The sequence below is a fragment of the Hypanus sabinus genome, unplaced genomic scaffold, assembly GCF_030144855.1.
Source record: "Hypanus sabinus isolate sHypSab1 unplaced genomic scaffold, sHypSab1.hap1 scaffold_764, whole genome shotgun sequence".
In the NCBI taxonomy this organism is placed as follows: Eukaryota; Metazoa; Chordata; class Chondrichthyes; order Myliobatiformes; family Dasyatidae; genus Hypanus; species Hypanus sabinus.
Genome location: NW_026781615.1, coordinates 7,831 through 32,695, shown reverse-complemented (window position 1 = coordinate 32,695; position 24,865 = coordinate 7,831). Strand labels below are relative to the sequence as shown.

General features: G+C 44.6%; 1 protein-coding gene across 5 annotated transcripts; it reads left to right on the top strand.

The window, feature by feature from the left end:
- Positions 1 to 1,303: 1,303 nt before the first annotated feature.
- Positions 1,304 to 23,581, top strand: LOC132390093 (zinc finger protein 235-like). Of its 5 annotated transcripts, XR_009510778.1 has the most exons (6): positions 4,003 to 4,159; positions 6,814 to 6,990; positions 16,467 to 16,537; positions 20,676 to 20,775; positions 22,012 to 22,086; positions 22,978 to 23,581. XR_009510778.1 is itself a non-coding variant. In XM_059962684.1 (4 exons), the coding sequence occupies exon 4, from the start codon at positions 18,613 to 18,615 to the stop codon at positions 19,717 to 19,719; it is 1,107 nt and encodes a 368-aa protein (XP_059818667.1). In that variant the 5' UTR covers positions 1,304 to 1,391; positions 6,814 to 6,990; positions 16,467 to 16,537; positions 18,205 to 18,612; the 3' UTR covers positions 19,720 to 20,633. The 5 variants fall into 5 exon arrangements, 4 of the variants coding, with proteins under 4 accessions (XP_059818667.1, XP_059818666.1, XP_059818670.1 ...); XM_059962684.1 differs by lacking the exons at positions 4,003 to 4,159; positions 20,676 to 20,775; positions 22,012 to 22,086; positions 22,978 to 23,581 and adding exons at positions 1,304 to 1,391; positions 18,205 to 20,633; XM_059962683.1 differs by lacking the exons at positions 20,676 to 20,775; positions 22,012 to 22,086; positions 22,978 to 23,581 and adding an exon at positions 18,205 to 20,633 and having other exon boundaries at positions 4,021 to 4,159.
- Positions 23,582 to 24,865: the final 1,284 nt, after the last annotated feature.

Below are 24,865 nucleotides of genomic sequence, written 5' to 3'. Positions count from 1 at the left end.
GTGATTCGATGACTTTTAGAGGAAGGGGTATCCATGGTCCACATTGTCAGGCTGTCAGTTTACCAGGATACAAAGACGCTGCCTGAGGAACTTAGTGGGTCGGGCAGCATCTGTGGAGGGAAATGGACCGTCAACATTTCGGGCCGAGACCCTCCCTCTGGACTGAGAGTAGACGGGAAATAGTCAGAGAAAAGAGGAGAGGGGTGGGGATGAGGCAAGAGCCGGGGAGTGAGAGGTGGATCCAGGTGAGGGGGGAGGTGGGATGGTGGAAATAGTGACAAGGGTGGGAAGTAAGTGGTTGGACCAACACGGTGCTGCAGAAGATGGAAATTAATTCCACAGAGGATGAACAGAGAGGTTAGAGAGTATTTGTTATAAAGCGTGCAATGAAGCTGCACCAGACTAATCCCTGGAGTGGTGGGGTCATCATATGAAGAACGATCAAATGTGATAACCCTTTCATTTAGAGAAGCGAGGACTGAAAGGTGAACACATTGAAATGCACAACATCATTACCGGTTGAACCAGGGATCCCAGTCTCTGAAACAGGGATGGACTGTCCGGGACTGAGATGAGGGGAAATGTCTCCACTCTGAGGGTGGTGAATGTTTGTAAATCCGCACCACAGAGGGTGGTGAAGACTCAGTGATCGTCCTCACATAAAACAGAGAAAAGCAGATGTGTGGAGACCGAGGGGAATCGAGGAAAAGAGGATCGGGCAGAAGTTTGTGGCTAAGAAGGGAGAGCAGCCGCCATTTTGTTGATGGTTAGAAGGGCTGAATGGCCTCCTGCTGCTGTTTCTCACTTAATGATTCAGTGTTCCTGATCAGTGAGGCCGGAGGAATGTGAATAGAAATTAGTGTTTACTGACATAGACTGATTTAAATGAAACCTGCACACTTCCGGTTTGGGTCTGAGTTCAGTTTCTGACTGGGATGGGAATCGAAACTCTAACTCTGAGCGCTCTGTGACTTGGGGCTGGAGGGAACGGGACCGGGGAAGATATGGTGGGAAAAACTAAATACGTATCTGGTTTAAATTTGGAAATAATATAGGGAATAATAAAATAATATGGGAAATGCGGCGGTGGGAAGGGCAGGGTGTGAAGGGCGAGGAACAGTCAACGGGTGACGTGAGAGACCCTCCACTCGTCACGTGATCCCGTTTTACCGCAGATCGGAAGCATCTTCGGGTTTGTTTCCGAGGCCCCGCCCACCGCCTGATGACGCATTGCGCATGCTCACATTCCCGGGCTTGGCAGTGCTGTTTTTTCGTTCTTTGTGAAACCGGGTCGGTGGTGAGATCGGGATGGGGAGTAGGTTCTCGCCCCCTTGGACGGGGAGCCGGTGACGGATTATTCTCTGCGGGGCAACACCAACAATTTTCCTTCGGTGAGTATTGAAGCCAGTTCCGATCGGGGAGTTCTGACGTTGGGTAGTGAGTTAACTTTCCTGAACTCAAACAAAGAAAATCTGCAGTTGCTGGAAATGCGAGCAACGCGCACAAAATGCTGGAGGAACTCAGCAGGCCGGGCAGCATCTAGGAGAAGAGTACAGTCGACATAACCGGCCGAAACCCTTCGGCAGGACTGGAGAATAAAAGGTGGGGGTGGGGAAGGGAGAGAGAAACAGAAGGTGATCGGTGAAACCTGAAGGGGGAGGGGATGAACTTTCCCGGACTGGCGGCCTCGCCTCGCTTCCTTCACAGAATCTGCCGGGGTCGGTTCGGTGTGAAGGTCTCACAAGGTCTCTGAGATGAGCCGCCGCTCAGCCCCTGTTGTTCTGGTCCTATTAGCAGGATGACGTAAACATATTTCTATACTGTTACTGACAGAGAATCGTATAATTTGTGTTCCGTGTGTTATCTGAATATACTTGTCTGTGATGCTGCTACAAGTCAGTGTTTCTCTGTACCTGTACCTTCCCCTGCTTGTGCACTTGGCAATAAATTCAACAGGTCCTGAGAAATCTCAGTGAGATTTGATTAGTGATGATCATCTTCGCAGCTCGGTCGGTGGAATGTAAAGAGACAGTACACTGTTAAATGCAAGACCCTGAATAGTGTTGATGATCAGAGGGATCTTGGAGTCCGAGATCATCGCTCCCTGAAAGCGACCGCACAGATTGATCTGCACAGATTAAGAAGGCAAATGGTGTGGTTCTCTTTATCATTGTGTTCAAAAGTCTGGAAGTTGTGTTGCAGCTTTATAAGATTAATTAGGCCACATCTGGAGTGTTTCATACATTTGTGGTCGCTGTCGTTCTCTGAAGCATGTCGGGGCTTTGGAGAGGGCGCAGAAGAGGTTTACCAGGACACTGCCTGGAATAGAGGGCCTGAGCTATAACGAGAGGTTGGACAAACTTGAGTTGTTTTCTCTGGAGACGTGCCGGCTGGTGTGAGACTGAATAGACGTTTATAAGATTACCAAAGGATTAGAAGCAGTGTCTCAGAAAGGCAGCGTCCATTATTAACGAACTCCAGCACCCAGGGCTGCCCTTTTCTCAAAGTTACCATCAAAGAGAGAGAGAGGTACAGAAGCCTGAAGGCACACACTGAGTGATACAGGAACAGTTTCTTCCCCTCTGCCATCTGATAGCCAAATGGGCATTGAACCCTTGAACACGACCTCAATATAAATATATAATATTTCTGCTTTTTGCATGATTTTTAATTTATTCATAGAACAATAGAAACCCTACAGAACAGTACAGGCCCTTTGGCCCACAAAGTCGTGCTGACATGTCCCTACCTTAGAAATTACTATAGTTACCCATTGCCCTCTATTTTTCTAAGTTAGTTTTTCTCCAGTGCCGCCAGGTTCCTATCCAAAAATCTCCGAAAAGACCCTATTATGCCCACTTCCATAAACATTGCCGGCAGCCCATTACACCACTCCCCACCAATCTCTGGCAAAAAAAAAACTCACCCCTGATATCTCCTCTGTACGTACTCCCCAGCAACTTAAACCTGTGCCCTCTTGTGGTAACCAATTCAGCGCTGGGAAAAGGCCTCTGACTATCCACATGATCAATTCCTCTCATAAACTTATATACTTCTATCAGGTCACCTCTCATCCTCTGTCGCTCCAAGGAGAAAAGGCCGAGTTCACTCAACCTATTCTCATAAGGTATGCTCCCCAATCCAGGCAACATCCTTGTAACGTGCCTCTGCACCCTTTCTAAGGTTTCCACATTCTTCCTGTAGTGAGGTGACCAGAATTGAGCACAGTGGAGTGTGACCAGGGTCCTATATAGCTGCAACAAAACCTCTCGGCTCCTAAACTCAATTCCACGATTAATAAAGGTCAATGCACCATTTGTCGTCTTAACCACAGAGTCAACCTGCTTAGTAGGTTTGAGTGTCCTCTGGACTCAGACTCCAAGATCCCGCTGATCCTCCACACTGTGAAGAGGCTTACCATTAATGCTATATTCTGCCATCATATTTGACCTAATAAATTGAACAACTTCAAACTTATCCAGATTGAAATCCATTTGCAACTTCTCAGCCCAGTTTTGCATCCTTTCGGTATCCTACTGTGACCTCTGACAGCCCTCCACACTATCCGCAACACCCCCAACATTTGTGTCATCAGCAAATTTACTAACACATCGCTTCACTTCCTCATCCAAGTCATTTATAACAATCACGATGAGCAATGGTCCCAGATATACATATACTGTAATTCTTATTATTTTATTTTGTGTTTTCTTTTTCTTCTATATTATGTCATGCATTGAAATGCTGCTGCAAAGTTAACAAAGTTTACACCACACGCCAGTGATAATAAACCTGATTATGAATCTGTGTGGACAGATAATATATTTTTCCTGGGGGTTGAAATGTCTAATACATTTAAGGTGAGAGGAGATCTGAGCGGCAAGTTTGTCTCTTTCCACAGAAGTGGTGGGTAGCTGGACTCTCTGCCTGGGGGGGGGGGGACCCCACCAGTCACGTGATCCTGTTTGCCCCTCCCATTTATCCACAGATGTAACTAACTCTTCGCGCATGCTCACTGTCTCCGGTTGGGTGGTGTTTTCCTTTCTGCTCAGTACTGAAGCGGATTGTCTGCGGGATTGGGAAAGGGTCCTCCCCTCCTAGGTCAGGAAGCCCGGGATCAGATCACAGTCTGCGGGCCGAAGATATCGTTTTCCCATCAGTGAGTATTGAGACCGATCCCGAGTGGGGAGATCCAATGTTAGCCATGAGTGCTGAACTGAGGGCCAATTACTCATTTATTTTCCAATTATCTGGGCTCTTCAAAAATAAGTAGATGTCACTCAATCTGCATTGAACGATCCAAACCAGGAGCCCAGGCAGTTTATTTCCACAGAGTTGAAATGGGAGACCCACCAACAGGTCACATGAGGCTGTTTAACACAGATCTACCCCGCCCTCTGGTTTGTGACTCAAGATCATGTGGTGTGCGGTCAGAGTCCCCGGATGTGAGGTGATGCTTCCTCCATGTTGTGTTGGGGAATCTGATGTTGGCCACTGAGTCCCGTTAACTTCCCCCAACTTGTCTCACTTCCTGAGCCTCCTCGCATTTGTCTTTGAGCTTTTTGGCTGGTGGGTGAGGAAGGAGAATGCCCCAGGTTGTAGGGATCTTTGATTTCACTACCTGCTTTCCTGAGGGACTGGGAAGTCTAGTGTGAGAATGGTTTCTGTGAAGTGCTGATCTGGACCAAAGGTCTCTGCTGTTCCTCGCAGTCACGGGCAGAGCAGTTACCATGAAAAGCATGAAGTGTCTGAATGGGAAACTTTCTATGGTGTGTTGATAACAATTTGGTGAGGGTTCAAAGTATATATGGCAAAGTTCTTGTTGTTTGTTCTAACTTTGTCATTTTAAGATCCTTTATACAGTAGTGTGTACTATTAATTCAGTATCTGTGTATTGCTGGAGAACCATAATTGATCGTCCTTGATTTCTTCTCCACCTCATTCTATCTGCTCATTCCCTGCCCATCTTGTTCAACCTCTGTCCAGTCTCTCTCCCACCAACATCAGTGACATGCATCAACCATCTGGGTCAACCTTGGTCCACCCTGTATCACACCTCTTCAATGATATATATCGGCAATCATTCTTGTCTTCATTGTGAGGTATTCTTTTACACCTTCGGCCTCGCTGAGTTATTTCCAGAATCAGTTCTTGTCAGCTGGAAAACCAGAGGTTCATCAGGTACCAGTTCTGTTGTGCATTGGTGTGGGAGTGCTATTTTGTGAACTGTGACTGCCTGACACACTTCATCATATTACAGTCAGCAAAGAGTACTGGGAGGGTTTTGTTTGGCTCTAGTCCTGTGATCAGTGTTCCAGCCATATGGAACTGTCGGTGTTTTGGATTTGACTTTGGTTAGTGCTTCTACAGAAGGGGCTGGATGGATGTCCTTCTTCGAGCAGCTGGACATTGGTTGTGGGGAAATTCTGGATTAAACTACCCAGTGTGAGATGTGGGAACAAAGTGTGAGACTCTCAGGGTCGGTGAGTGGCAGATTAAGCTGTGTGAGCCTGTGAAGTTGGGTCCTGAGATATCAGTTTTTGATCCAGGTAAAGTGGACCCAGGGATCGAGCTGCTTGGGCTTGTGAGGTGTTGAGTGAGTATTTCTGGTCTGGGATCAGATGTTTGTTTCTGGAATTCCTTTGGAAGCAATGACTGCCAGTCTGAGGAGAGGATGTTCCCATTCCATCCTCACAGGGAGAGGCTGTGAGTAAATGGGCTGTTCCGTGTTTACAACAGTAGAGATAGACCCTGAGTTTGGTGTTCAAACTGTTCTTCGAAATCCCCCCCTCACTGTCTTCTGTCTGTCACTCGGTGGAAATCAGGCAGAATCCCAAGTTGCTGGAGATCTGCAATAAAAACTGAAAATGCTTGAAGTCATTCTGACAAAACATTATTACCCTGAATTGTAAAGTTTGTTCCTCTCCCAAAGCTGTTCCTTACCTGCTGAGAATTTCTGATAATTCTAGTTTCTTTTTATTACATTTACCTTGGAATGGTTTATATTTCCTGAAATTAACCTGGAAATGGAAATGGCACATTCTGTGCTAGTAGAAAAATAAAGAAATCTCAACTTACCCTGTAAATTATCCTGGTATCAATTTATCTCTTATTCCTGGAAATGTGTTCAGTACAATTGCTGCTAACATGGTTTACAAAAATAATCTCAGGAATAATCGATGTTATGTATGAGGAGCATTTGATGGTTCTGAACCTGTGCTCAATGGAGTTCAGAGGGACGGTGGGGGTGGTGGGGGGATGTCTGGTTAAGCAAACCTTCTGAATGCTGAAAAGCCTGGATACAGTGGACATGGAGAGGATGTTTCCATTAGACGCAGAGTCTGTGATCTGACAGCACTGTCTCAGAATGAAGATGCTTCCCTTTAAAACTGAGATGAGAAGAATTTTTTGGCTAAGAGATGTCTGATCTGTGGAATTTGTTGCCGCAGAGGTTGGTTGAGGCTGCCATTTTGTATATTTATGACACAAATTAATATATTCATGATTGGTGAGTAGCTCAGGATTACGGGAGGAAGGCAGGAACATGGTGTTGGAATAAAAATCAGCCATGGTAAATGGTAGGGCGGACTAGATGGATCAAATCACATAATTCTGTTCCTGACTGAATGATGGCTCCTTCTTATCCCATATCATTTTGTGATGTGTGAGGGACAATAAAAGATTGTTCACTGAGATCATTATATCTGCATTCATCATTTAAATTTCAGTGAGTTTTGTTCTTAGTAACATTGAGCAGAAATGTTTGGTTCTCCTTTTTAATGTTAACATACTTCATTATCTCTCTGGTTAAAGTTAGACATGCGGTGAGAAGTTTATTTGAAGAAAAACCCCCACTGGAAGCAAACCACAGCTGAAGACTAGGGAACAGCAACAAGTGAATTGGCCCGAGGACTGAGAACAGCAACTGGAGAGAACAACTTTTCATCAAGAGACTCAGATTTCCCAGTGATTCAGTCAGGAGAAAGTTTGGTGAGTCTCATTTACTCATAAACACGTCCTTTGGACATTACGTACCTGTACAAGGGAAGGTAGGAAATAGCTGGAGTGAGACTGAATGTCCCCAGAAGAACCAGTTATGCTTCTGTCAGACCCAGTTGCAATCAGTCCCGGTCTGGTAATGTGCTTCCAGCAGCCCAGCCCTTTAAAACCACTCCCATTCAGTGGAAGTCGAATCCGGATAAAGTACAAACTCTTTGTTCCAAGCACCCGGGGCTTACTCAGTTAGTCACTCAGACAGGAACAGACTGTGAAAGCTCCCACCCTATCCACCAATTCCCCTTACACATTAGATGTATCTGTCCAGATACTCCCCCACACAAGACCGGATGGAGCCAAAGTTATTTACTGTGACAGCCCCTAAAGACAAATTACAAAATAGTCATAATGGCTCACACACACAGAACAGACTGACGCTGTCCTATCTCTACACATGAGTGCACAAGGAGATAAGCATCCTGAAACCGTAGCTCGCTACCCTCAAAAAGAAATATGGCTCAGCATGGCTTAGTACATCTGTTGATCATCAGCAGTTTCTTTCAGAAAAACAGGCTGTTATAGTTTAACGAAGTGCTAACCCTTTTACATACTTTATCATTCCTTTCTTTAGATCATTACATGATCAACAAAGCAGTAACTTTTTTACAGAGAAAGCAACTGAGTACAGCTTTGACTTCTCAGTGGGGAAAAACAACATACATCAGTAATTATAACAATGATATGTACAACTTTTAGGACATAGGATTAGGACTTTGCCCCACATATTACCTTACAGTCCTTTGAAGATCACCATTTCAACCCTTTGGTGAACCCGTGTAAATCCTGCCCTACTTTCTTGATGCTGTCACTCCTTTGCAGTGTGCTCGGAGAGGGATGTAACGTTAGTAGACTCATCAGGGATGCAGGTGCAGCATTCTGTGTCAATAATAGCACAGGTTCCCCCTTTATCAGCTGGGATAAAATCTAAAGTCGTACGATTCTGTACGACTGTTTGCCAGATTGCAATCATTTCAATGGATGTTTCTGTTACTTGGGCCTGTGTTTCTGTCACAGGGCCCCTGCAGCCTTGTGGCCAGCTCCTGAAGTTCTTATAGCCAAATTGATTATCCCTCATGAATTTCTGGCTACTCCATAGGAGAGAAAAACTATCATCAAAAATCGCTCAGTCTCAGTTATTCCTCTCGGCTGCTGGGCTCCTGCAGATATGGCCAGGATTCATGTTTCCCAGCATAGGAAGTTCCGTTTGGTGGGGCCCTGAGACACCATCCCTCAAAACACTGACAGCCACGGTCATCACAGACTGGACCACAGTTCCTCACTCTCTTCCCCGGGTGTTATTTGAAAAAGCCCAGGCAGATAGTTCCTCACTCTAGTTGAGCAGGATTACTGACATTTGAATCATACTTTTATCATACCGAGGAATTTCAGCACAAACTCAGCAGGCCCCTGGTTCTACCTGCTTGGCATAGGTGTGACAGAGAGACAGAAAGGTGTTAACATGGGGGCCCCTGGGCGCTGGGGTGAGCCCTCTTAAAGACATAAACACGAGCAGCACTGTTACGTACCCAATTGGTTTAAATGAACCAGCAGCTATAGACCACACCTGGAGTCTGGTTTTGATGTTAAAACCACTCTCTTTATTCGTATCTACTTATAATATAACAAATTAAGCAAAATAATCAAAAGTTAAAAAGTGTTATGAGTACACATACGTGTAAATATAACTCCCAAACCTTTGAGCTCAGGGAATACCAAGCTTAAAGTCTTGAGATGGTGAACTATGAAAGTTCAGTTCAGCCATGGAATAAATGACAGGTTAACAGTCGCTGTAGGTTCTATCCGTCGTCGTTCTAAATCTACATACAAATTATCACCAGAAGCAGCTTATCACAGGCGTACTGTCTTCAGAAGGAACTACCACACAAGCAAGGGTTGACACACAGGTAGATTCCACAAGGTACTCCCAATCCAGATCCAACACACAAAGTATTACCGACAGTGATTTCCACAGAATATCCCTTCTCACAAGTGGTTACCACATAACACACCCGAATCCAGCTAAGGGTTAACAAAAGTGGTAGCCGCGAGATACTCCAACAACATCCCCATATGGATTATACGAATTATCACCAACAGTGATTGGTCACAAGGGTACCTCTTCAAGTGAATTACCACGCCCAGGCAAGGGTTAGCACAAGTGGTCTTCACAGGATACTCCCAAACCAACAGATCCACTCCTATGGATCAAAGTGACAATCACACATTCAGTACACGCTGGATCAATAGTCAACACACCTTGTGGGCATAGGAGAGTCCAAACAGTGGCCTTTGGCCACTAGGCCCTTTGTTTCGAACCTTCCATCTTCTTTCTTTCTCTCTGGCTGACTGTGTTTGTGACTGTCCTTGCTTAAATAAAACAAACTGTGAGCTATATAAACACAAGCTGCGAACAAGTGTAAACATGCTGCATAGTCAAATAGTTCTGCCCCCCTCTCTCTCTTAGTAAGAATCAAACAGGAGAATATTAGTTTCCTTCGGGGTTGATCGGGATTCGAAAGTTGGGTCCCAAAAATATGTCGAAGCTCATCACATTCGATTTCGGTCATTGTCAGGCCAATCCATATTATTTGTATTAATAATGTTGGCTAACTTAGTTGGTAAGCATTGGAGCAGTAAGTCATTAATAATGGGTATTTGTCCCCCCAGTTTAAAGGCTTGGTCTCCTGTGAAACTGCCGTAGCAGGCCACAAGTCACATCCAGCCATTCACGCTCCACTTTTAGCGGCTCCCAACCTTTGGAATTCCTTCTGCAGTACATACCTCTATCCCATTCCATTATTCCTCCAACTTGCTGATAATATACTGTTCCACTTTAAACGTATGTCACATCCGGAGCTTTTTCCAGTTAGCCGAGGATTTCCTTCCACGCCGCTGTGCGGTGTTGGGAAATCATGTACAAGGCAAGTTACAGCAGTAGTTTGCCATTGCCTTCTGCTGGGTGAGTTGTTTTGTTTAAGAGATCACCAGCTCTAACCCAGCACGGATGAAAGTGTGCAAGGGAGTCAGCTGGATTCGAACTCGAGACCTCTCGCCTCAATGTCCAATTCTGAAGCCAGTAGGCCATCAGTGGCATAGCTGGCAAACTTCCATTTTACATCTGCCTTTTCCTTCCATTTCCTTTTCAACGATTTCCACTTCTTTCCTCAGTTCTTTTTCCATATCAGATTTACTGCTTGTTCTCATGAGGTAATAACCCAGGCTCCCCCCCCCACCCATCCGAGGCCACATTTTGTTCCCCAATTTCTTACTCAGTGCTGCACTGAACATTTGAAAATCATTTTCCTTGTCCAGAAAACTCTCACACAAAATTGTGTCGGGCTGCTCCTGGCACACTCGTATCAATCGACTGCAATTAACCGATTATCTCTAAGTAATTTATCAGGCACAAAGCCTCCAGCTCAATTAACAATCAGATAAATTTACCCAGCAGGCACCTCCTGCTCAATTGATGAATTTACCTGACATGTCTACTTCCTGCCCACTTAGTAAAGTTTACCCAGTACCGCCTCCTGGCCACTTAGTAAACTTTATCCAATACTGCCTCCTGCCCACTTGGTAAAATTTTTGCCTACCTTATACTAGTCTCCCGACAGATTTTTTTCCCGATCCTGTCAAGGTATGTGATCAGCCTTGGGCAAGGCACCATACATCCAAAGGAACTAACAGTGAGCGACAAATTTAAAATACCTATTGGGCTCCCGGTCAGTCCCCACAGTCCCCAGAGTGGTTCAGCTGCTTACTCAGCCCATCTTCTCAGTGCTCTGTAGATAGAGATCCTGATCATGATGCCAAATGTTAAAGCTGAATCTGAATAAAACTCGAGATACAAGCTTCTTATCGACACCACAGTTTATTGCACATTCTCCTGCAGGAGTTTGAGCCCCAGTTGTCACAGGGAAGGCACGTAAGCACTTCCACTATCTGACAAGTCGACTGACTTAGGTTACAGCCGTATATTTATACACAGTACACCCCATGCATCACTATTTCAAGATGTTATTTGAACTGGTATGCCCACCAAGTGTGTTGCTGCAAATCTTAATTACTTAGATAACAGAGTTTGTTATATTGAGGTTTTAATTATGGATGGATGTACTGTCCACTTATTCCCTTTGCAAAGCCCTGACTTAATTACAAACAGTTGTTCATTCCTGTCCTTATCAGTGAGTCCTCCGCCCCTTACTCAAATGAGGGTAGAATGTATAATGGTATCAACTAACAACGGTACAGTATACAATGTTATCAGCTCTCAGTGTGTCTCTCTGCAAGCCACAGAGAACTGGCAATGAGCCTGCCTTAGCTAACCACTGAAGACAGTGTTTACTTCGGTTCAAATATTCATATTTAGTCCCAATTATTCTTTTAGCCAGAGATTACATAGGTTACATAGGTTTTTTTTTATATATCCTCAATTCCTCAGGAGGGTTCAGGGGAAATATTTATGTCCAATATAGAAACTGGTGTTACCTGTGTGTATTGAAGAATGAATTGGGAGAAATTGTTATGGGAAACAGGGAAATGGCAACAGAATTTAATGCGTACTTTAGATCTATCTTCACCAGGGAGGACACAAGCAATCTCCCAGATGTATGGATGGGCCATGGTCATAAGATATCAGAGGAATATCAGAGGGGACAGATTGACATTAGGAAAGAAACTGTGATGAGTAGACTGGTAGGACTGAAGGTTAATAAATCCCCGAGTCCAGATGGTCTGCATCCGAGGGTTCTAAAAGAGGTGGCTCAGGAAATTGTGGATGCATTGGTAATCATTTTCCAATGTTCCTTAGATTCAGGATCAGTTCCTGAAGATTGGAGAGTGGCTAATGTTATCCCACTTTTCAAGAAGGGAGGGAAGGAGAAAATGGAGAACTATCGCCCTGTTAGCCTAACGTCAGTCGTGGGGAAGATGCTTGAGTCCATTATTAAGGATGAAATAGTGGCACATCTTGATGGCAGTAATAGGATTAGGCTGAGCCAGCATGGATTTACCAAGGGCAAATCATGCTTGACTAATCTGTTGGAGTTTTTTGAGGGTGTAACAAGGATGTTAGACGAGGGTAAGCCAGTGGATGTTGTGTACCTAGATTTTCAGAAGGCATTCGATAAGGTGCCACATAGGAGATTGGTGAGTGAAATCAGAGCTCATGGCATTGGGGGCAGGGTTTCAACATGGATAGAAAACTGGTTGGCAGATAGAAAGCAAAGGGTAGCAGTGAATGGGTGTTTCTCGGACTGGCTGGAGGTGACTAGTGGGGTACCACAGGGCTCTGTATTGGGACCACAGCTCTTTACGATTTATGTCAACGATTTAGATGAGGGCATGGAAAACTATATCAGCAAGTTTGCTGACGATACTAAACTGGGCGGCAGTGTGACATGCGAAGAGGACGTTAGGAGAATACAGGGAGACTTGGATAGGCTGTGTGAGTGGGCAGATACTTGGCAGATGTCATTCAATGCGAACAAATGTGAAGTTATCCACTTTGGAAGCAGGAACAAGAGGGCAGAGTATTGTCTGAACGGTGTAGAGTTAGGTAAAGGAGAAATGCAAAGAGACCTAGGAGTCCTAGTTCGTCAGTCAATGAAGGTGAATGAGAAAATGCAACAGACAGTGAAGAGGGCAAATGGAATGTTGGCCTTTATTACAAGGGGAATTGAGTACAAGAGCAAGGATGTCCTTTTGCATTTGTACATGGCCCTGGTGAGACCACACCTGGAATATTGTGTACAGTTTTGGTCTCCAGGTTTAAGGAAGGACATTCTGGCAATTGAGGAAGTGCAGAGTAGATTCACTAGGTTGATTCCTGGGATGGCAGGGCTGTCTTACGCAGAGAGATTGGAGAGATTGGGCTTGTACACGCTGGAATTGAGGAGATTGAGAGGGGATCTGATTGAAACATATAAGATTATTAAGGGATTGGACAAGATAGAGGCAGGAAATATGTTCCAGATGCTGGGACAGTCCAGTACCAGAGGGCATGGTTTGAGAATTAGGGGTAGGTCATTTAGGACAGAGTTAAGGAAAAACTTCTTCTCCCAGAGAGTTGTGGGGGTCTGGAATGCACTGCCTCAAAAGACGGTGGAGGCCAATTCTCTGGATGCTTTCAAGAAGGAGCTAGATAGATATCTGATGGATAGGGGAATCAAGGGATATGGGGACAAAGCAGGGACTGGGTATTGATAGTGAATGATCAGCCATGATCTCAGAATGGCGGTGCAGACTTGAGGGGCCGAATGGTCTACTTCTGCACCTATTGTCTATTGTGACAATGCAAGAGGTGCTGGAGAATTTGCAAGTGGAAAGACTTGGAGTAATCTTTGCAAACCTGACTTTTTAAAGCATAATTTAGCAAGCAAACCACATATGAACAATGTGCAAAAGCTCTGGTGAGATGATTCTTCATTACTCGTTACAGGCCTGCTACATAGTTTGTGTGAGAGTGCAGATGAATTCCATCAAACCCGGGGGATATCAAAGTATTTATCGACAGTGATTTGCTCGCTGTGAAAATGATTACCTCTCTGTATAAAATTCACTGTGCACATGTCACTGGGCAAAAAAATGCACGGTACATGATTTATGTGCACACTGGTCATTACAAATTAGGGGGGACATTGTGGGAAAGTGGGGAGACCTCCAGTGTCCCTTATGCCCCCACCTACAAGGTGTGCATCCAGCTGCAGCTTGTAACCCTGCACTTTAAGGAGTTGGAACTGGAAATGGATGAATTCCGGATCATCCAGGAGTTGGAGCAGGAGATAGATATGACATGAAGAAAGGTGAGTTACACACAAGGTGCAGGACACAGAAAACTGGGCGAGAGTCAGGAAGCGGAATAAAGTTAAATAGCCATCACAGAGAACTCTTGTTGTCATCCCACACAACAACAGGTGGAACACTTTAGAAACTGTTGGGGTGGGGAGGGTAGATTACCTGACAGAGAAAAGTCAAAGGGGTGATAGTAAATTCATTAGTTAGGGGAACAGAACAGGAGGGGACTGATATCCTAGTGGTAAGGCTTGCTAGTGCTAGTGTGGGTGGAGAGTGTGATGTGGTTAAAATAAGTTACTGGGGAAATGGGAGCCAGAATGACAGAACAGATAGTGGAGAGGGTGAATTGAATTGAATTGACTTTATTCGATACATCCTTGCTGCACATGAGGAGTAGAAATCTTTACATTACATCTTCACCAAAATGTGCAATGTGTAATTAATAGTAACTTATAATAGTTAGTTTGTACATAGGACAGTCAGTATAACATTGAAATGCAATTGTATCAGCATGAATTAATCAGTTTGATGGCCTAGTAGAAGATGATGACCCAGAACCTGTTGGTCCTTTTTCTGTGGTACCGTTTCCTGGATGGTAGCAGCAGGAACAGTTTGTGGTTGTGGTGAATTTGGCCCCCGATATCCTTTGGGCCTTTTGACACACTTGTCCCTGTAAATGTCCTGAATAGTGGAAAGTTCACATCTACAGATGCGCTGGGGTGTCTGCACCACTCTCTGCAGTTTCCTGCGATTAATGGAAGCACAGTTCCCATACCAGGCAGTGATGCAGCCAGTCAGGATGCTCTCAATTGTGTCCCTGTAGAAAGTCCTTAGGATTTCGGGTCCCCGTCCCCAACTTCTTCAACCATCTGAGGTGAAAGAGGTGCTGCTGTGCTCTTTTCACAACACAGCCAGTATGTACAGACAATGTGAGATCCTTGGTGATGTTTATGCTGACAAATTTAAAGCTGTTCACCTTCTTAACCCCAGATCCATTGAAGTCAACAGGGGTTAGCCTGTCTCCAGTCCTCCTGTAATCCACAATCAGCTCCTTTGTTTATGTGACAATGTGGGAGAGTTTGTTATCTTGACACCAGTCAGATGTTGTTCAGACCTCAGATAGAGTCAGCAATCAAATGGTTGAGCATGGTGCGATGAATGTGCTGAGCTGTGTATATCATAATGCAAGAAGCCTCGTAGGAAAGCCAGATGAGCTCAGGACAGGGAATTATGATACTGTAGCCATTATTGGAATTTGGTTGCTCCCAACAATCTGAGGGATTTAGAGGAACAACTTTGTAGAGAGATTGCAGACAATGCCAATAAACAAAGGTTGATTCAGTAAGTGATTCTAACTTTACATATATAGACTGGACTCCCATATTGTAAAAGGACTAGATGGGGTAAAGTTTGTCAAATGTGCCCTTAATCAGTACGTGGAATTTCTGATATAGAAGTGTACAATAAGCTGTTAGGAAATGATCCAGGGCTGGTGACAGAATTTGTGTTCATAATGCCATGAAATTCAAAGTAAATATGGAAAAAGAGAGGTCTGGACCATGGGTTGAGATTCTAAATTGGAGAAAGATCAATTTTGATGGTATCAGAAACATCTGACAAGTGTGGTTTGGAACAGGCTCGTTCCTGGCAACACAGTTCTTGTAAGTGGAAGGCCTTCAGAAGTAAAATTTTGAGGGTGTGGGGTTTGTATGTGCCTGCCAAAATAAAAGTTGAAAAGTTACAGGTGCAGGGAACCTTGCTTTTCAAGAGATATTGAGGCCCCGGATATTTTGTTCCTCCAAATGCTTCAGACTGTTGGGTGCTACCAAGACCCATTAATGATGACAATATCAGGACTCCACACCCTGAGCTCATGTGGCTTTTTTTTAAAGTTGTCTGCTGTTGGTTTCTAAAAGCTTCCCAATAGTCTTTGCTCTTTTGTTTGCCCACTCTTTGGCTTTTATGTTGGCTTTGGCTTCTCATTTCAGTCACGGATATGTCCTCCTGCCTTTCCAATGCTTCCACTTCTTTGGGATGTATCGATCACTCAGCTCCCGAATTGCTCCAGAATCTCCAGCCATTGCTGTTCCGTTGTCACTCCTACCTTTTCCCTTCCAAACAAGTTTGGCCAGCATCTCTATCACAGAAACATGGAGAAGTTCAGTCCAGAACCAGGATATTTGGCCCATCTAGACAATGCCAAAAAACATTTAAGCGGTCTAATGCAACTACCTGCACCGGGACCATCACCCTCCATACTCCTACCACCCAGGGTCCCATCCAAGCTTCCTTTAACTGGTGAAACTGAGCTGATTTTCACTACGTATATTCATCTCATTCCACACTGTCATGACCAGTGAAGAGCTTTTCCACATGTTCCCATTAAATTTTCACCTTCCCCACTTACCCATGACCTCTGGTTGTCATCCCACACAACCTCAGTGGAAAAAGCTGCTTGCATTTATCCTATCTATACCCTCATACTGTTGTGTACTTCTAAGAAATCCTCAAACCAGTGTACTCTTTCCTTGTTTATGTTTCGAGCCATTGTCAGGTGTATAAGATGATGAGGGGCATTGATCGTGTGGATAGCCAGAGTATTTTTTTTCCCCCAGGTCTGAAATGGCTAACACGAGAGGACATAGTTTTAAGGTGCTTGGAAATAGATACCGAGGGGATGTCAGAGGTAAGTTTTTTACACAGAGAGTGGTGGGTGTGTGGAATGCACTGCCGGCTATTTGTGTGAGAGTGTTTCAGTTACTGTGGGGCCAGGCACCCATGCAGCTCAGTGGGAACAGGGAATAATACCAATGGAGAGAGTCAAACTGAGCCAGGTCACAGATTGGAGATGGCAAAAATGCCCCATTCTTATAGAGACAGGAAGAAAATCAGAGCGTTCAATGCTCATTCCAGATACCAGCACTGTGCCCAGTTAGAAGATGAATTCTCCATCCAACTTGGGTTGAACCTCACTGTAACAGTGTGATGTCAGATCACACCTTCACAACTCAAGTGATCTCATCAGAAATGTTGTTCTACACCAGGGGTGGGCAAACTTTTTGACTTGTGGGCCACAAAGGGTTCTAAAATTTGACAGGGGGGCCGGACCAGGAGCAGATGGATGGAGTGTTTTGGTAATACACCTCATAAGAGAAAATAAAATATCATGGAATATGTAGAAAACATGTGCTTTAATTTCAATTGAAAATGAACAAATGCATTACAACAAAATATCTGTCTTTGAAGTCCCATGGTATTTAGCTATTTATTGAAATGACTTTTAAAACACTGAAAATTAAATGAATAAAATACAGCCTTTTTTAATAGTAAATTATTATTTTAAAGCACTGAAAATTCTGTTATCCTTCAAGATATTATCATCATCAATCTCCTCCTGACTGTCTTTATTTCAAAAACGGTAGGAGATGCAGGTCTACTTGTCCTGCTCCTTCTTATTCAACTGTCCCCTGTGCCAAAACTCAACAACGACCAGCACAAAGACAGAACAGTGACAGCGCGCCAGTATGCGGAGCGCGTTATTTGATCTGGAGCGCATTTTTTATTTTGAGAACGTACTTGCACCTGCGCACTACTCATGTCCATCACTTAACAGAAATGACATGTAACATGTAAGGCTTATTGAAAAAAATATTTTCAAATGCATTTTTTACATAACACAATGAAGAAACTTATTTTTAATTTCAGTGGGAACAGTGTTGTTGGTCTCCCTTTTCAGCCAGCGCATCAAAGTCTGGATTTAGTTTTGTTGTGGCGATTCTCAGGATGGATCTGAGGTGTTGGTCAGTTAACTTGGATCTGTGGCTGGCTTTGTTGATGTTCATGACGCTGAACGCCTGTTCACACAAATAGGTCAAGCCGAACAAAGAGTAAAGCGCAAATGTGGAGTAATACGCTGCACCTCAACAAAGGTCAATGTGTAGCGGTGTGCTACATGCAGCGCTAAAATTACGACACGGAGTCGGTAACTGCAGTCGAAGAAAAAAAACTTCATTCGAAATCCCCAACCTCACTTTTAAGCCTCCCTCAACCTGCTCCCCGTGGCGCAGAGGCTCCAAAGCTCTGTGCTCGCAAATCTCCGCAGGCTATCTCCCTTAGCCGGAACGCTGGCTAATTGTGAGCCGGTTCGGATGTGCCAGGAAATGGGTCACCACAAATGTATATAGAGTGCGTCATCTATTGGGAAAATGCCAGAATTGTGGGGAAAAAAAACGTTAACAAGGTTATTAATATAATTTCATCAAGTTCTGCAGGCCGGATTAAAAAGCTTAACGGTCCGCAGTTTGCCCATGCCTGTTCTACACCCACTGATGGATTTTTAAAATCTTTTTACAGGTTACAAATGACAAGAAATTTGTCTACTGAAATCTGGAATACAGTTTTGCTGTCTCAGTCCAGATATTTAAGAAATGGATCAAGGGATTCACTCGATCATCCTTCCTGCTCAGACAGTGGGGAGGGATTCACTCGATCATCCTTTCTGCTCAGACTGTGGGGAGGGATTCACTCGATCATCTGAACGACTGGCATGTCCATCATTCTAATCAGGGGGGAAACCATTCACCTGCTCAGACAGTGGGAATGGATTCAGTCGGTCATTTCAACTGAATGTATATCAGCAAGTTTACACTGGCAAGGCCATTCACCTGTGCTGTGTGTGGACACTCCGGTCAGTTCACACTGGGCAGAGGCTGGTCCTCTGCTGAATTTGTGGTGTAAGGATTCACTCGGTCATCTGTCCTAATGGCTCACAAGCGAGGTCTCCCCGGGGAGCGGCCGTTTACCTGTTCGGACTGTGGGAAGGGATTCACTCAGTCATCTGAACTGAAGGTACATCAGAGAGTTCACACTGGGGAGAGGCCATTCACCTGCTCATACTGTGGGAAGGGATTCACCACATCATCTCACCTACTGATTCACCAGTCAGTTCACACTGCAGTGAGAGATTTCACCTGCTCAGTCTGTGGGAAGACATTCACTCGGTCATCTAACCTACAGAGACACCAGCAAGTTCACACTGGGGAGAAGCTGTTCACCTGCTCAGACTGTGGGAAAGGATTCACTCGATCATTCAACCTACAGAGTCACCAGCGAGTTCACACTGGGGAGTGGCTGTTCACTTGCTCAGACTGTGGGAAGGGATTCAGTCAGGCATCTCACCTACAGAGACACCAGTCAGTTCACACTGGGGAGAAGCCATTCACCTGCTCATTCTGTGGGAAGACATTTACTCAGTCATCCAACCTACAGACACACCAGCGAGTTCACACTGGGGAGAAGCCGTTCATTTGCTCAGACTGTGGAAAGGGATTCACACAGTTAGGTAGCCTACAAGCACACCAGTTAGTTCACACTGGGGAGCGGCCATTCACCTGCTCAGACTGTGGGAAGAGATTCACCACATCATCTCACCTGGTGACTCACCAGTCAGTTCACACTGCAGTGAGGGATTTCATCTGTTCAGTCTGTGGGAAGAGATTCACTCAGTCATCTAACCTACAGAGACACCAGCAAGTTCACACTGGGGAGAAGCTGTTCACCTGCCCAGACTGTGGGAAAGGATTCACTCAGGCATCTCACCTACGGAGACACCAGTCAGTTCACACTGGGGAGAAGCTATTCACCTGCTCAGTCTGTGGAAAGTCATTCACTCAGTCATCCAACCTACAGACACACCAGCGAGTTCACACTGGGAAGAGGCCATTCACCTGCTCAGACTGTGGGAAGGGATTCACCACATCATCTCACCTAGTGACACACCAGTCAGTTCACACTGCAGAGAGGGATTTCACCCTCTCAGATAGTGAGAAGGGATTCACTCAGTCATCTGATCTGCTGGCACACCAGTGAGATCCACTGGGGAAAGGCCGTCGACCTGTGAATGTGGGAAGGCATTCACATGATCATCTCATCTATTAGAACACCAGTGAGTTCACACCACGTCTGCTCAGACTTTGGGGAGAGATTCTCTCAACCGTCTCCACCAAAGCTGCATCATTATGTTCCACTGGGGAGGGGCCATTCACCTGTTGTGAATATGGGAAGGGATTCATTCAATAATCTAACCTTGTAACACACGACCGGGTTCACATTGGGGAGAAAGTTTCAATAAGCTGCAGGATGAATGCATCCCCATTGCTGAATGCAATTTCGAGAGTGACAGGCGGAGTCTAGTACAAGAGGGCATGACTTGTGGTTTGCAGGACACCCATTCAGAACAGAGAATCAGAGAATTTTTTTTTGTCAGAGGGTGATGGATCTGTGGAATTTGTTGCCACGGGCAGCAGTGGAGGCCAAGTCATTGGGTGTGTTTAATGCAGAGATTGATAGGTATCTGAGTAGTCAGGGCATCCAAGGTGATAGTGAGAAGGTGGGGGAATGGGACTGAAGGGCAGATTGGATCCACTCATGATGAAATTGTGTAGCAGACTCGATGGGCTGAATGGCCGACTCTGCTCCTTTGTCTTATGGTCTAATGTGATTATTTTTTCTCATGTGCGTTATTCCTCTTCCTCCTTCTGTCCAAGGAAGTGTTAATCTAGGTGGGTTTGAGTGTAAGTAGTCTTTTCTAAACTTGTCATTTCTGTTCTTACTTATCTTTGTAAATTTTACTGAGTGAAATGGGACTAAGATATTTTCATTAAAAAAAGTCAATGTCGGTATTGATGGAAGTGTTTATTGCCTTTGTTGTATTTGTTGAGCATAGAGCTCTGTTCCACAGTTTTTTAAAGCCTTGAAATAAATTTTGTCAAAGGTTTTCCCAATATTGCACTACTTTCTGTTGTTTTTGCTTGTTGATTTTCCAGATACGTGGTTATCACGAGTCCCAAAGAAGGGTCATGGCCGGAAATGTTGATTCCCATCCATTAATGCTGCCTGACCTGCTGAACTTCTCCAGCACTTTGTGTGAATTTCTCTTGATTTCTTGCATCTGCAGGTTATCCTGTTTCCCAGATATTTATATGTTTAGTGAAATAACAAGCCAATAGTGGGGTTGTGTGGCTCTGTTGGTAAAATATTAAATAAAATCATTAGATAAGAGGAGGCCATAGGGTTGGGCAGTGTAAAATCTGTGGGTAGAAATAAGGAACAGCAAATGTACAAAAAAATCCTTGAATGGAATTGTATAGTGACACCAAAACAGCATGTGGTCCACAATTTACAATGAGAGATAGAAAATGAGTGCCAAAAGGGCAATGTTACAATGTTCATGGGGGATTGTCATGCAGGTGATTAGGAAAATCAGGATGGTGTTGGTCTCAAGAGGAGGAATTCCTGGATTGCCTACAAGATGCTTTTTAGAGCAGCTCGTCATTGAGCCCACTTGGGGATCAGCTATTCTGGATTGAGTAATGTAAAGAACCAGAAATAATTAGGTCACGAGTTCAAGGAACCCTTTGGGACAAGTGATCTTAATATGATCAAATTCACCCCGACATTAGAGAAGGAGAAACTAATGTCAGATATGAATAAAAAGATAATTAGAGAGGCCTGAGAGAAAATTTGGTCAAAATTGATTTGGAAAGAACACGGGCAGGGATGAAAACAGAGCAGCAATGGCTGGAATTTCTGGAAGTGACGGGATATTCACATCACAAAGAGGAAGTAGTATTCTAAAGGTAAGGTGACAAAACCGTAGCTGCTAAGAGAAACCAAAGACAACATAAAGACGAAAGAGGGCACAGAACAAAAATCACCAGGCAGTTAGAGAATTGGGAAGTTTTAAAAATGAACAGAATGCATCTAAAATCATTAAGAAGGAAAAGATGGAATACTTAGGTGAGCTAGCCAGTAATATTAAAGAGGATACCATTTTTAATTTCAGGTACATATAATGTAAAAGAGAAACTGAAATGGATATCAAGCCACTGGAGAATGATGCTGGAGAGGGAATAATGGGGTGGGGGTGAAAGGTGATGGCTGATGAACTGAATAAGTATCGTACTCTTTGGAAGACACTGGCATGAGTATGGAAGTCCCAGATGTCAGTGGTCAGAATGTGTAAAGTTATGTTACTCGGGAGTAAGTAGAAGGAAAGGCAATGGGCTGTGATTTTTTTTTACTGGAAGGAGAAATCGATATTCATGCCTTCAGGTTGGAGCTATGCAGTTGGAATATGATGTGTTTCTCTTCAACCCTGAGGGTGTCAAGTGGATCAACTCCAGCCATTGCTATTCTGCCATCATCGCTGCCAGTGTACCCTTCCAATCAACTTTGGTAAGCTCTTCTCCAGTGCCTCTGTAGTTCCCCTCACTCCACTAATAATGATGCATCTTGTTTTACCTTTCCCCTCTCAAAGTGAAGGGTGAATTCAGTCATGTTATTATCATTGTATTCACCTGCTCCCTTTACCAAAAGCTCCCCAATCAAATTTGGTTCATTCCGAAATTAACTTTTCCCCAGTGGGCACAATTGCAAAGGTAGGTCACATCCGGAATTTTCAATTTAGCGGGCGATTTCCTCTGACGTATTGGGAAATCGTGTGCGAGGCTAGTTACAGCAATGGCTTCCCATTGTTGTATTTGCCTTCTGCCGGGTGAGATATTTTTTAAGAGATCACCAGCTCTTAAACCAGCACGGATGGAGAGCATGCAAGGGTGCCGGCTGGATTCGAACTCAGGACCTCCCGCCACTGATGCCACTACGCCACCAGCCAGCTGCACAATCCCAAGCTGTTCTGAAAGGCATCTCATTGGTATTTTCCACATTCCCTCTCTTGAGATCAAACACCAATCCAATTTTCACAATCTACCTTCACCCATCCCACTCATGGACTATTTGTCTCACTCCCATCGGGGGTAGATACGCAGCGACCTCACCAGGACTACCAGCCTCCGGGACAGCTACTTTTCCCAAGCAGTAAAGCTGATAAATATCACTACCCACTAACCCACACTTCCGCAACACCAAACACCTCTGCTTTATCATTTCCTATCTGTCATCTTATATGCAGGCATCCTATGCCGAGCGTCACTTTATGAACATACAATCAATCCGTGCACAGTATATAAGCCGTGGATATATGTTGTTACTGTTGTGTTTCTGTGTTGCATCTGAACGGGAGGAATAATTATTTCGACCTCATTTACATGTGTCTGCTGGAAATAGAATTAAACAACCCTGAATCTTGAAGAAGCATTTCAGCAGGCTGAAGCTTCACATTTCTGTCTCTCAGCGTTATTACGACAGAGCGCCACCTGGTGACAATGGAGTCCACTGTTACGAATGTGCCACAACTCTGAGGGGCCGAAGGGTACAAAGTAGCCCCCTCATTTTTGAGAATCGCAAGATCGCTATTAATTCGGGTCTGGGACCCAGGAAATGAGAGAGAGATGTCCAGAATACACACGGTTTGGAATGTGTCCTGGCCTCAGCAAGACAAAGCCACGGATGATGGCCATTGTCTCTTGGAGACGGAATTGTGTATTGAGTACTGTACTATTCATTGAAGCCCTCAGGGAATGACCAGAGTGGTCTGGTTGAGGGATTGCATCATCCCAACCCGATCGACATCTGAGACCCCGTGAGTAAGGATAAAAGAGGGTCTGGGGAACAACCCCTTCAGACGCACCAGGAGAAACGCTAGAAATCCCGTGACAGCGTTTAATAGCGACAGCCGGTGGGGGGTTCGTGTGCGTCCTTTCCCTTGCCTGGGATTGGGACCTTACCACGGAAGAACGGCTTAGCTAAACGACTGGCTACACCAAGGGAACTCTCGGATCGAATTTATGAAAAGGAAAAGCTGGCAAGTTTCTAAAAATCTCTCTCTTGACTCCAACCAAAGGCTGCAGCCTGAATGAACTGAGTGACTTTTATATTTCTATCGGACAATACATTATCCCCGAGACAACGATAGAGCTTATTTCTTATTGATTATTATTATACCCGCACTTTTAGATTCAGTATTGACGACGTATATTATCTGTATGTTTGTATTGATGTTATTTTTGTGTTTTTTTTTCTAATAAATACTGTTAAAAATAGTACCATCAGACTTCAACGGAGCTCTCTATCTTTGCTGGTAAGCGACCCAGTTACGGGGTTCGTACACCACAAATCAGGGGGTCCTGTTATTGTGGTAAATCACCACGATAAGAAGGGTTGTAGGGGCTGGACGCCAACTGCAAGTAGATGAAGTGCCAGAGATGCCCCTAACCACTCTCCTCACCACTGGTCAGGGTCCCAAACAGTCCTTCCATTTGAGGCAACTTTTCAACATCGTGCTTGTTTGGGTCAGCTACTGTTTCCAGTTTTGCGGGTGTGCCCTCCTCGACATTAGAGAGACCAGATGTCGTCTCTGCTTTCTGCACTTTGTCCCAATGAGATTCTGCAGATGTTGGAGATGCAGAGTCACAGACACAAAATGTTGGAGGAAGTCAGGAGGTCCGGTAGCTTCGATAGAGGGGATAAAGCAAAACAGAGATTCCCCATTTCTACACTCATAGTTTGGAACACCTGCATAAGGTCACCTCAATCTCCTGCACTTCAAGGTGTGAAATCCCAACCTGTCCGGCCTCTCTCCAGAACTCAGTGCCTCAAGTATCAGCAGCATTCTCGTAAATCTTTTCTGCACTCATTCTAGCTTAGCGTCCTCTTTCCTAATATTGAATACAATAATCCAGGCGTGGATACCCTAACAATATCCGATCCCTAATGCAACCTCACTGGCCTCTTCTTCAGACCATGAGCCATGAGATATCAGACAGGGCCTGCTCAGCCAATCGAGTCTGCTCCGCCATTCCTTCGTGTCCAATTGATTATCTCTCAACCCCATTCTCCTGCCTTCTCCCCATAATCTTTCAAAATCCATTTAAAATACACTCAATGACTTGGCCTCTACTCCGTCCGTGGCAATAAATTCTAAAGATTTACCACTCCTGGATTAAAGAAAATCCTCCTCATCTCTGCTGTCAGTGGATGCCCGATGCATTGAGGTTGTGACCTGTGGTCCCAGACTCACACAGTACAGGGTGCATCTTCTTCATTGCCACGCTGT

Excerpts from the sequence above, each read along its gene's own strand:
- LOC132390093 (XM_059962684.1), top strand. The coding sequence starts at position 18,613 with ATGGCTCACAAGCGAGGTCTCCCCGGGGAGCGGCCGTTTACCTGTTCG.